Raw genomic sequence first — 13,210 nt, 5'->3', positions numbered from 1 at the left:
TGCTTCCAGAGGATCAGAGAAACAGCAGAAGGAATGCAACGCAACTCATTCCTGCCTACCATTTCCCTACTCCTAATTGCCCCTTAAGTGGCTCCCCTCCTCCAGAGGGCTCCAATATGCACACTTGCCCTTGCAAGTGTGCATAATGTGCCCACATACAAACACACACCACACACTGCTGCTTCTCCAATTGCCCTTCTGGCTGTAGCTTTTCCTATTTAAGAAGAGCTGTTGGGGTAGTATTACACACATCTACCACGACTAAATTCAGGATTTCCACAAATTGGGCTACAGCCCTTCCCAACCATATCCAAATTACACATCTTTATCTATAGTGCTACACTTTTGGTCAGCTAAATGCAAACAACCGAGGGCTCACACATGCACAACAGGAAGAGTCTGGGGAAAGGCTACGGAATGATCATCTCAGGGAATGTTCCATAATGTTTTGGACTTTTGCTTCAGTTATTACTGGTTCTTAAACTCCCTCCCAGTTTTCAAGGTTTGAATTCTTCAAGGACAGACTCACTAAAGCAGCACTGCATATAATCTACCTACCTACAGAACTTTCCTTCCTGCTTGTGGATTCTCAGAGCGTCCCTCACCCCAATATGAGCTACATACAACCATTTGGAAGAAATTTTTCAGAAAGGTAAAGTGTATTCTGAATTCATCTGCTATTTCTTTTTAATCCAGCTATATGTTTAGAATCTACAAAACGTCTTTTGGTGCTATAAATAAAGTGAATCTCGAGAAAATATAGTGGATGAAAGGTCCACTCTTCTCTAGTACAATAAAATATTTCAAAAGCCTAACTTTGGGGGCTTTTGAGGCCATCCCCTGCTAACTGAGCAAAAAGGTACCTTTTAAAAGTGGTGATTCTCTTTATTTAGCAGGGAAAGAACAACTGGCCCTATCCATCCCCAGCACAGCATCCCTCCAGTGGCTGTTGCTGGTGTCTATCGTGCTTCTTTTTTTAAGATTGTGAGCCCTTTGGGGACAGGGAGCCATTTTATTTATTTATATCTATGTAAACCACTTTAGTAACTTTCGTTGAAAAGCAGTATATAAATATTTGTCTTCATACCAATATAAATATTGGTATTCATATTCACTTGGCTCCACATCAAGTAACACACCATCCAAAATTGAGACCAGTTTGCTGCACTGGGGAAACCAAATAAATTAAGACATGTTGAGACCTACATCACCCCCTTGCATACTCCAGGTTATGCTTATAAACTGGAATGCCTGGAACAACCTGGATGATTACCTTAGAACAACCTGATGAGACTGATGCACCTTGGAACCTTTGTTCTCCAAGCTGGAATTGGCACAGTCAAACAAATACATAGTTCCAAAATAACCTCCCTATCATAACAGTCTCTTCCCACAGGTTATCATTCCTTCTTCAAGCTGCGTGGGATGGAGTTAAGACAGCCTCTGTTCCAATTACCATTCATTTCTACATTCAGCACTTGCTCAACTGTACATAGATTCAACACTTGTTCCTTGTACAGAGATCCTCTTTGAAGTCTCCTCATGCCACAAACAAGTTATAGTTGGCAAAATTATCCACCTGATCCCAAGCTCTGGACTTTCTGCATTAGTGTGAACTAGAATGAAGGGAGACACATTGCTTGGAAGATTATCTTTTCCTCCTCCCGTCTACAGGGATAGGAAGAGATGCTGCTGTGGCTGTTGCTGCTACCAATATTTAATATTTAGCACCAGTGGTCCCAAATGTGGTAGAGATATAGATAAGCAGTATGGAGGGGGAGTGGTTTTGTTATAATCTACACAAGACACATCAGGGCAGAGCATCATGAGGCAGTGAGTGAAGAATCAAATAAGGTAGGATGAGGCTAAGATGCTTCAGGAAAGGCTTTGCTAAAGAAGCTGGTCTTGAGGAAATACAAAAGAGAGGAAACAAGCTCCCTTCATACGGCGGGGCCAGCATGGCAGAAGGGCACAAAGACAAATATTGAAAAAGGGACAAGGGAGGCCAATAGAAGATTTTCTGCAATACATACTTGGCAAGGGGATGTTCAGGAAGAAAAAAGAGAAAATATGCTCCCACTCAGTCAGCTGGCAGTGGGACAACTGCTTGGAATATGACCCAATCAAGGTTCAAATAATGTCAGATCCATGACCAGTTCCTTTGTTACTGTTTTTCAAAAATAAAAGCACCTCCATGGACCCCAAAGATTGGATCAGGATCACAGCACAGGTGGGAACTATTTTCTCCAGCACCATTTTCATGACCAGAACACTCTATCCTGTAAAACCCTTGCTATTTCCCTTAAGGGCAAAAACATGCAGGTACCATATGGGTACCCCCTCCTATCAGGTAAATAGCTGCTTCAGGGCAGAGATTTCAAATGGGAAAGTAGGGGTGGGAAGGGTTAACCCCACTTCACTCAGCACCACAATCCAAATCCAAACCAGCAGCTCCTGTGAGCACATTTAAATCTAAGTGGGGTGGGCACAGGAGATTCCTATTCACAGCTCTCCCATGTAACATCTAGTTTAGCCCCTCCAAACCAAATCTGCAAGATCTGACAAGCCTAAATAAAGCAACTGATATATTTTACAGACAGGCCAAACGCTGCTTTGTTACCTAGACTAAAGATAACGGCTGACATTCTGTGCAGTTAGAACTATGTAACAAGAGCTGCACGGGTAGAGAACAGCGTCACAGTTCTGTGCACTGCTATGCAGGGAAAGGTGTGTGGAAGAAGAGTGATTTTTGCTGCTCTCTCCTCCCTCAAAATAGACGTTTTGGCTTCAGCCCTCAGGAACAGATTCCTGAAGTCATTTTGCAGGGAGGAGCAGCAGCAAAAGATTGCCCCCCTCTTTCCTCCTCTGTATGTCTCTCCCTGCTTGACAACATGCAGATTTTTTTCACCAATGCAGCTCTTGTTATGCAGTTCTAACACTGCATAGAATGTCAATCAACTTGAATTAATCTCATCTTGCCAGGTCCTCTTGCTCACATGTGGAAAATCCTCTTTGTATTTTCAGTCTACAATGGCAAATTTGGGAATGCCTGTGCTTTTAAGTAGCCTGATCAAGCTCCTATAATAACATCATCTTTTAAGAGATGGGGAAGGTCTGCCCAGTGGGATGACAGCCAGCAGATATGCAGGAGCCTGTAAGACTCTGGGTCAAACCAAGTGAAGCCTATAAAGGCAGTTTTCTGAACTGTGGGCCAGCTCCCTCATCCACAAGAAGACAAAGAGCACAGGATTGATGACAGCTTCTGAATCAGCATGCTGAAGGGCTCCTCAATTCAGAAATCTCTCCATGTTAGATAATATAAAGATGAGAAATAAAACCAAAGAGTTAGAGGGCAATACATGCTACTCTTTTTTTAAAACAGACATCCATATATCTTGCTCTTAATATGTAGAATACTCTTCAATTTGTATGTCTTTCATTTTTAAAACAGTTCTGTGACATATGTGAACAATTCTATTTTAGAGTGGGAAAAGAGATCCTTGTCCAGTTACAACATATAGTAGTTTCTCACCAGGCCTGTGAACATCGTTCCAATAGCCTTCTATCTGAATTGGCTGTCTGAAGAAAAGCAAGTACAAATCAGGGAGGTTGTCAAGCTTCCCAGTCAGTCAAATAGACAGTCAGTCAAATAGGCAAGTGAGCAAATGAGGACAGTCAGTCAGAGAGCAACTTTTTATTCTATATTCCATATATTTTTATTCTATAGTCTATATTCCAGCAAAAACAAAAACAAAAACATGTTCAGAATGAGAAGTAAGGTCAAAGTCCGAGGTGTTGTGAGATCAGGTGGAATGCTCTTGATCACTTAAGTCATCTGAGCCCTGAAATACCACTCTATGGCCATCTGCAATGGTGGTGCTGATGTGTAGCAGGGAGCAAGTCTACAGACTCCTCCTCTCTGGGAAATTACTATAATGGGGCTGAAAGTACGGTGCCTCTGTCCCTCCGCTAAAGTTTCAGTTCAAGATCTCCAACATCTTATACCAGCAACATTATCTACTTGACTAACATCCTGCTACCAAGAGGTGGAGCAAATTAGCCACTTACCAGGCTGAACTTCTCCTTCACTGGGCCATAGTCACTCATCAGTGTGCTTTTTGTATTGATTTTCAGCACATCACCAGTGGATGTGCCAATGTAGAAGTAACTGTCATCATCCGTCATCTGGGGAATGAGCAAGGGGAGAAAGATTAGGTGAATATACTACACCCTTCACAGTGGTAAGTGAATGGCTTTGCTCCAGCACATAAATTAATTGCCAGGTTTTCTTTTGAGTGGTAAGGGTAAAGACTAGATGCCATCTCACATAAAAGGACCTTGGTATTTTTTAAAACTGTCTTAATGTTCCATTCCTGCTACCATTGTTGTGTGTGGCTTGGGTACTGCATCTTATCTGCAAGGACAGGGAGCTGTCGAGCAAGGCAAGGAGCAGGCCCAGGACAAGGTTGCCAAAGTAGCACTGTAGTCATGACGTTTTGTACCAGCAACAGCTAGGCAGCAAGTGAGATCATCACAGCTGGCCTTGCTGACCCTTCCCGCATCCTAGAGCATCAATGGGGCCCTGGTCTGGGAGTACACATTGGTTCATGGTTCCTCCTGAATGCAGAGCTCAGAAATGGAAGCCTAATTTTATGTGCACTATGCTTTTGTCTCTGGGCTCTGGCTCAGACTTGTTGCCATCTCTGCTCTTGGGCAGGGGCGTATCTAGGGTAGGGCAGGCAGGGCACGTGCCCCGGGCGCCACTTGAAGGGGGGCACCATTTTTTTAAATTAAATAAATAAATAAAAATGGCTGCTGAAAACAAAATGGCCACTGCGCATGCTCAGATAGCCTCTGTGAGGCCCAAGGCCAGGCCTCGCAAAGGCCATTTGAGCATGCGTGGTGGCATGGCCACCACACATGCTCAAATGGTCTCTGTGAGGCCCTAGAGGCCAGTGGGGGGAGGGGGAACCTTTGCAGACCATCCCCCATGGCCCTTAGGAAGCCCCTCAAAGGGGCTACAGGTAATTTTTAAAAAAAATAGAATATAAGTCACTGTACACATATTTCGTTTGGCACTATGTACAGAGAATCAGGGCTTGTGAATACTGAGCTGAAGCTTATGAGATAGGATTGTATTCATTTGATCTTACTTTGCTTCTTGTGATAAGTGAGTTAAATGTGATGTCTTAGTAATATGGCTATTAATGGTGAGTTTGTCTTTCAATGAGTGTGGAATCCTTAGTATTAAGGCCCACTGAGAGTTTCTTGCTCTCTTTCTCTCATTTTAACTGTCTTTCTGAAAGACTAGACTATATTCCAAGCAGTGACACAGTTTACTCTGCATATCCTTTAATTATTTTCAGAGTATCTGGGAAAAGCCAAATTCTCCATTGATTTTAAAAACTTATGTTGTAATGATGCTACAATGCATAGTAGAGAATTAGACAGGCACTTCTGTTTAGTTTTCCAAGTACACCTCCACAAAGTATTTGGGTATTTCATGAGCCCCAGCATACTGAAATTTGTAGTTTTCCAGCGTTTTTTGGTCTGGCTACGTCCACTGCTAAATATTTTTTGAAATATTAAAAGATTAACGAGCTTGACTAGTATTTTTCAGCTGATATTATGGTAAAGTTATCTGAAAGATGGGTGTAAGATGTTTGGACAGGGGGCGCAATTTCAGTGCTTGCCCTAGGCGCTATTTTCCCTAGATAAGCTTCTGCTCTTGGGACCCCAGGGTTAATTATGGTCGGAACTGGTGTGTGTGACCAATCAGAGCCCTGACTCTATAGCAGGGGTACACAACTTCAGTCCGTCAGCTGTTTTTGGACTATAACTCCCATCATCCCCAGCCACAGTGGCCAATGGTCAGGTATGATGGAAGTTGTAGTCCAACATCTACAGGAGGACTGAAGTTGTGCAGCCTTGCTCTATAGACTCCATGAATGGGATGGAGATCTGGGTGTCTGTGGAGTCAATTGCCTCGCTTTGGTACCTGTATGTGCCAGAGCTGGCAATGAGATCTTCCTTCATGGAGAAGATCTCATCTGGTTCTACTTCTGGGCTGGTCCTCAACAGTGCTAGCATGGATTTCTCAGCTTCTTGAATCAAAAGTATGAAAACCTTAAAGAGACACTTTTCAAGATAATTAACACTGCTACAGATTGCTCTTTGAGGTGAGGGACTTAGCTTCTCTCTACACTGTAAATGTCAGCTCAGTAGACTTCTTACCATAGCACACGTAACTATTCTTTTTAGCTGCCCTGTTTGACACTCAGTTCCTCGGATTTTTCTGTTGGGTAAATCCAATTCCCACACACGAATGGTTCCACTGCAAACAACATATTGCCAAATCAGTTCCAGAGAGACCACTATCAAATTAACCCACAGTGCTCAAAGCTACTTACTATTTTATTTCTAGCTCTTCTAATGTCAGGCACATCCACTTAAAAGAAAATATAAGTGTACACCAACTTCCTATACATCACTATAATATATAAGAAACCCAAACTCACTCAATGCTCCTGTAATCCAAAGCCCCCCCTCCACCCCCTGCCATGGGTTGGTTGCTTATATCATTTCAGAGAAGATTAAAATATGTCCTGACCACAGAACCAATTCTATTTTCCATATAAGCTGTCTGCAATTGGCTACAAGGAAGTAGCAATCATTTAAGATACAGCAAGCCCTAAGGAAAATTCAGATGACCGATTCCTCTGCCTCACTCTTTTAAAGCAGATGATTTCATACCACCAGTGATGAAAAAAGAAACAACCAGCATTTTAAAAATACCCTTCTTCAAGTATTAAAAGGCCACAGTGCTGAGCATTTTCACAATGTTCTGCCCTTTTTACACCTTTGGATGTAAACACTGCAAACATTATAGGAGGAGTCTGGTGTACAACTTCTCTAATTCATCATAGAATTGAAGGATGCAGCTCTTGCTACACTGCTTTACAAACATATGGCTTTGAGTAAAACATATAGAAAGACCGGTTATGAAACAAGCCATTCCACCACCTCCATCCTTAGAGACACTAAATAAAAAACTCTCTCTGACTTGATTGGTATTCTTGTCAGTCATTCAAGTTGTTTTTTTGCAATGGGATAGATGTATAGGGTCTGGTTTTTTGTTTTTTTTAAAGGGATGGGTGTGCCTCTTCCAAGAAAACAAAGTCATACTTTCCAGCGCTAACAAACATCTCGTCCCTGCAGTTGGAATACACCAATGCGGTTGGGTTCCCAGCACTACGAGCAGCAGCAGGACTGCCACAAATGGCCTCTTTCTTCAAGACACTCCACACCACTATACTGCCAGAAAGAAAAGAGGGTTTTAAAAATTATTATTTGACTTCCATGTAAATAACAAACAAGCCAATAAATATGTCCTAGTGAATTCAGTAAAAACAGGATTGCAGCCTTAGAAGCACAACAGATTTAACACAAATGGCATTTGCACACTGAAACAGAGTCCATCACAAAATTGTAGGTTGGGAATGGCACTTCATGCAGCAATGCAATCTTGATCATACATTTACAGTCCAATTCTGAGATTAGCGATGTTACATAATAAGTTGGAGAGTACTGACTACACCATTAGTGCAATGTCAGAAAACATACTGATGCCAGTATATTCAGATGTTGCAAACAGATAAAGGTAAAATGTGCCGTCAAGTCGATTTCGACTCCTGGCGCCCACAGATCTCTGTGGTTTTCTTTTGGTAGAATACCGGAGGGGTTTACTATTGCCTCCTCCCATGCAGTATGAGATGATGCCTTTCAGCATCTTCCTATATTGCTCCTGCCTGATATAGTACCAACAGGGATTTGAACCAGCAACCTTCTGCTTGCTAGTCAAGCATTTCCCCGCTGTACCATTAGGTGGCTTTTCAAACACATACTGGGCTCCAAATATATAAGAATGAGCCACCAATAATACAATCCAAACCAACACAGATACATGCATGCATTACCTCTCTTTGCTCTGCTTTAAGCATGAGTAGTCCTATCAAGGCAATATAATTTAATATGCTCAAATACTCACCTATTAGTGTTTTCCTGTCTCAGGCTGGTGCACAGCATTTCCCCATACCTGCCAACACGTCCCTGTTTTCCCATCTGGGAAAATAGGGACATGTTGGCAGGTATGTTTTCCAGGACTAAACTTTGTATACAGAGGCAATTTTCTTAGACAATACAGAGACAATCAAGGTAAATGCTTCTGCTAGGGCCCACTCAACGTGCGATTCTCCAAGAAAAGCAGCCCAATACCCCAAATATTGTGGCCTACCAGGTGCTTGACAACCTCCCATTAGGGATGTGCACGATATTTATCGGCGCCGGCGGGGGTAGGGCTTTAAGGGCGGGGGAGAGTGTACTCACCCCCCCCGCCGCGTTTCCCCCGCCGGCGCTCTCCGAATTTGAAGCCCCTCGGGGCGGCAGCGTTCCTCCTTGCCGCCCCGTTTGCCCCCTCGGCCGGAAGTGGCCGGAAGTTCCAAGCGCGCGTGCGCCCGTCGTGCGCGCGCACGCGCGCTCGGAACTTCCGGCCACTTCCGGCCGAGGGGGCAAACGGGGCGGCAAGGAGGAACGCTGCCGCCCCGAGGGGCTTCAAATTCGGAGAGCGCCGGCGGGGGAAACGCGGCAGGGGGGGTGAGTACACTCTCCCCCGCCCTTAAAGCCCTACCCCCGCCGGCGCCGAATCACCGAATCTGCCCCGACACCCGAAACGTTTCGGCGGCCTTTTCAATGGCTGCCGAAACGTTTCGGGCACAAGCCTACCTCCCATGTTTTCAGGCTGAAGCAAGCAGCAGAATCAGGGAGGATTGTGAAGCACCTGGCAGACTACAAAACATGATTGGTGGGCTACATTCAGCTTGAAAGATCACAAATTGTGCAGGTGTGGCTTGCACACATTATAGCTTGTGTGGTGTGGTCCTTTCCTGTACAGTACCTTACTAATAACTCCTTTCATCCCCACCAGCTTTGAGTTTATTCAGAGGTTGTGCGAGGAGAGGGAGATTTAGGTAGAAGGGGCTAGGGGATTACCTCCAGATAGACAAGCCTGTTATATGAAGTTGGAAGGGACAAAATATATCACAGGGTCTGTGTGACTGAAAAGAGCATCTGCAACAGAGGACACAGAGTTTTTAGCTTCAAGAGCTCTCATTTTAAATCTCCTGCTTTGGATCTGTAGAAATATTTGGAACAGAGGCATGGCCTTTTGACTTGCTTTGTCACTTAAACGGAAGACTTAGGGCTTTTCCTTGTTTCTCTAAGATGTGTTTAAGGCAGTAGCAAGGAAATGGGGAAAGAGTTATGCTATCATGTTGGAAAAGTCAAACATGATGCAGTAACATTTAATTGGCAGAGCAGCTTCCAGGAGTTTTGTCAGCTGTCTATGTCAGACAAGCATTCAGTAATTTCAACACTGCAATGGTTCACATCTTCAGCCATTTTCTCCTTGCTTCTGTACATTATCTTAGGGAAACAGGACAGAAAAGAAGAGAAAACGTTCCTTAATGAACAGTACCTTCCATCATCCTGACCTCCCAGTGATACTAGATAAAGCTCATTTGGAGAAAAGGCGAGATTTTCAATTTTACCCTTGTGAAGTGACAGCCGAGCCAACATTTCTTTTTTTGCATAGTCCCATAAAATGATATCTGCCTAGGACACAAAACAATAAAGATAAGCATTGCAACAGTACTTAGGTAAGCACCAAATTCCAGGTGTAAAAGAAATGTTAAAAAAAAATCATTGTAAAATTACAGCCTCACTGATATAGAGAGCTGGTTGAATCACTCCCCCAAAATAATGTATCAGCATAAATCAGAAGAGTTAAAAAATATGACTGTCTTGAAATGATTTACATTTTAAAGTATCATAATGCTGCCAGTCTTTTAGCCAGGTGTGTACAGAGTAAGCAATCACTGGCTTCCACATAAAGAAGGTAAAAGTTTCCAAGTGATTTGCTCACTGACATACACATACACAGGCACACATACTGCTATGAAGCAGTTCAGAAATACAGTTGTCATACCTCTTAGCTCCTCATTTTGTTGCTCTTTTAAATCTACATGGCAGTGTCCTCTCACTCTTCAACACAAACACCTTTCAAAGGGAATGCTTTAATGTGTGCATAGAGGATTAAAATCTTCATCAGAAAACCAACATAGACTTGGTCCTATCAATTAGCCCAGATGGAAGTACATACAATAGGATTTTTCAACAGATCTTCCTCACAGATTTAATGTTTCAGGACTTAATCCTGTAGGCGTAAACAATTTCTAGGCTAAAGAAACAGACTAAGGATGAGAAACCAGATTCCAGGGTCATCCTCTCCCCAGGCCATTGTAGCATCCCCTGAGAATCAAATACATTATTTAGGAGCTCTGTGTACCTCAGAGTACCTGTATACTCTGGGCCAGTCACTTCTCTCTCAGCCTAACCTACTTCACAGGGTTGTTGTGAAAGAGAAACTCAAGTATGTAGTACACCGCTCTGGGCTCCCTGGAGAAAGAGCGGGATATAAATGTAATAATAATAATAATAATAATAATAATAATAATAATAATAATAATAATAATAATAATAATACCTTGAAGCCCATGAATGTGATCTGGCCAGAAGCCACATAACTACCACTAGGAGAAACTGTGACACAGGAAACATTGTTGGTGTGTCCATGTAAGAAATCCTGGGTGCGAATATTTATGCCTTGGACAATGACTGTACAGCCCAGAGGATAGATGAGGTGCTCCCGATCTGGGTGGCAAATGAGACCATCAGGAACATGCCCTACAAACAAAAGGGGGAGAGGGAAGAGAAAGTCAGGGTCATGCTACTAAGAAAGACTGAGGGGTTGGGTACTTTGAGGTTTAACTGGCTGCACCTTGTAAGTGGGGAGGACCTTCTTCTTATACATCTCTAACTGGTTTCCTATGTGCAGTGAGTGACAGTGAGTGAAACAAACCTCTGAGCACAAAAGGTTCCTCCATGCTGCTCCTCATCGCCCACTAGCATTCCTTTGCACTTCCTTGTTTGATCTGCACTCCGCTAGTGTTCATTTTTGCTTCCTACCAGTCAGATTTCTCTCCCAACCTTTCATTCCACTCTTTTACAAAGACATTAGGGGATATACTGAATTGAATATTGAGTTTGATCTACTCCGTAGTTTTAGGGCAGAACTCTGTGCTCAGATCCTTTTTTGATCCATACAGATTAACTCCCAGTCCACTCCACCTATGGGCAAAGATCTGAGAGATAGAAGGAACTGGTTCTCAGCTGCTTTAAATATTTAACCAGAACTTTCTTGACTAGAAGATATCTGTGGCTTCTGGGGGAATGCTGAAAGAGCTCCTACTCCACAGTCTGTCTCACAATGGGATTATTCAATAACCCAATGTAGATATTCAGATCTTCTCCTCCAACTCTGATATTCTCCAAATCAAAATGCACAAGACTCCCTGGATATAAATGAAATTACATTTCTCTCTCTATATATATATCCTAACTATCCCCTTCAAAATGCTCTCACTTCCCAGAAAAGCACCCAAGTCCCTAATACTGATTTGGCTTCCCATACTTCATGGTCTGCCTTCCATGGAAACTCTATCACTTATCATAGAGCTCTGGAAACTCCCCACAAAGGAAAACTGAAAAGAAACTTTCTACCTTAACAAAAATAAAAAGCTAATGGAAAATAGCTTCAGTGAAACACCAACTTCCTTCCACAAAGATCCCACACCTTCCAAATAAATTCCATGAAGACCTCACCAAACAAAACTTGAGCTCATTCCTCCAGGCCAGGAGCATAGCTAGGGGAGAGAGGACCTGTGTCTGCCCCTCTCCCCAGTGGCCACTCGGAGTGAGGGAGATAACAAAGAAAATAGGGAGAGGTGGAGCTGGGGGGGGGGGCGTGGAAGCTCAGGAGCTGGGCTGTGGGGTTGGATTCTTTGAACCCATCAGTTCAATTATAGCTACACCCATGCTCCAAGCCCAAGCCTTGAACAACTCTCAACTATCACTAACCCTTCCTTAGCACTGCAACTTAACACCCCTAAACCTCAAACTGGACCTTAAATGGGACTCTCAGAGGTTAGGCCCCTGAACATGCTTTATTTATTTATTTTAGATTTATAGCCCAACATTTGTTAGCGTACTGAAGGCAGCTCAAAAATTACCGTTACTCAAAACAGTTACAACAATTCAGTATCAAATCATAGCAAATATCATCATCCAGAAGATTATTCTTGATTGGAATATGGATAGCTGAACTGGCTAATCTCAGTTAATAATTCTTCAGTGGCAACAGCAATTATGGAAACTGGAGGATGAGATTTAGCCATCCCACTGCACCTGACAGCTGGCAATCTTCTTTAGTACCAACAGCAGGACTGGAAAATGAAGGGCTCACTTTCGACCAGTCCTCCCTCTGAGACTAAATGTTTTAAATTTTTATATATAGTATTGAAACATTTGTATTTAAAACATTTTATTCATGCACACCTGCTGCCTTTCCTTTCTAAATTGCGGTTTGGAAAGCCTCCGCTCAGTCCTGGAATATGTGAATAAAAGAATGCCCATGAGCATGTGCAGAGTTCATGTGTTTCACAGTGAGCAACCACAGAGAACTCTCAGCCAGTCTAAGAGGACGGGGCTTCCAGGTCCCCCAACACAGGCGTATATATTTGAGGCAGCACTGAGCCCCGGCACCTCTTCGTTTTCTTTTTAAGCAAGGGAGCATTGACTTCTCACTTATGGGCTTCAACCCCTGACATCTCCCGCCCGCTCCTTTCGCCCGATACCGTTGAAGCCGATGATCGCCTCTAGCTCGAGGCCAGCCAGTTCATCGGTCGTGGAGTCCCCATCCCCGGCCGCCATGGTGCGCCTCCCCACTTGGCCCCTTGCTCAGCGGCTGTGTAGTGTACGCTCGTCACTATAGAAACCGCGCAGGCGCACGAGAAACTTGGTCCGTCTCCCTGACCGACCGCCAAGCTAGCCAGCTGCGCGTGCGTAGGAACTCACTTAGGCGGGAGTGGGCGTGGCTCCTAATGTGTGGTCCTCTTGGAGTTGGAGTAGGGGGTGGGCTAGCTTGGTGTGTGTCTAAAGATGTGTGCGGGTCTGAAGGGTGGCCTGCTGGTGGGGCTTGGCTTTAAGGAATGCCGGCGAATGACAGGTAAGGTTGCTGCTGCTGTTTGGGGATGAA

General features: G+C 43.7%; 1 protein-coding gene across 2 annotated transcripts in view; it reads right to left on the bottom strand.

Annotated features, from left to right (window-relative positions):
- CFAP52 (cilia and flagella associated protein 52) overlaps positions 1-12,966 on the bottom strand; it is a 55,030-nt gene extending 42,064 nt beyond the window's left edge. The window contains exons 1-6 of one of the 2 annotated variants that reach the window (XM_053301759.1): positions 12,810-12,966; positions 10,601-10,800; positions 9,533-9,669; positions 7,186-7,314; positions 6,235-6,334; positions 4,069-4,185 (exon numbers count right to left, since the gene is read on the bottom strand). In XM_053301759.1, coding sequence (XP_053157734.1) covers positions 4,069-4,185; positions 6,235-6,334; positions 7,186-7,314; positions 9,533-9,669; positions 10,601-10,800; positions 12,810-12,885 — 759 coding nt within the window. In that variant the 5' untranslated portion in view covers positions 12,886-12,966. Of the gene's footprint in view, positions 1-4,068; positions 4,186-6,234; positions 6,335-7,185; positions 7,315-9,532; positions 9,670-10,600; positions 10,801-12,510; positions 12,783-12,809 lie in introns of those variants that run through there. The other variant, XM_053301760.1, reaches the window with a different exon arrangement.
- Between the last annotated feature and the right edge of the window lie 244 nt (positions 12,967-13,210).

The sequence above is a fragment of the Hemicordylus capensis genome, chromosome 2 (genome assembly GCF_027244095.1).
Source record: "Hemicordylus capensis ecotype Gifberg chromosome 2, rHemCap1.1.pri, whole genome shotgun sequence".
Classification (NCBI taxonomy): domain Eukaryota; kingdom Metazoa; phylum Chordata; class Lepidosauria; order Squamata; family Cordylidae; genus Hemicordylus; species Hemicordylus capensis.
This window is presented reverse-complemented; position numbering and strand designations above follow the sequence as displayed.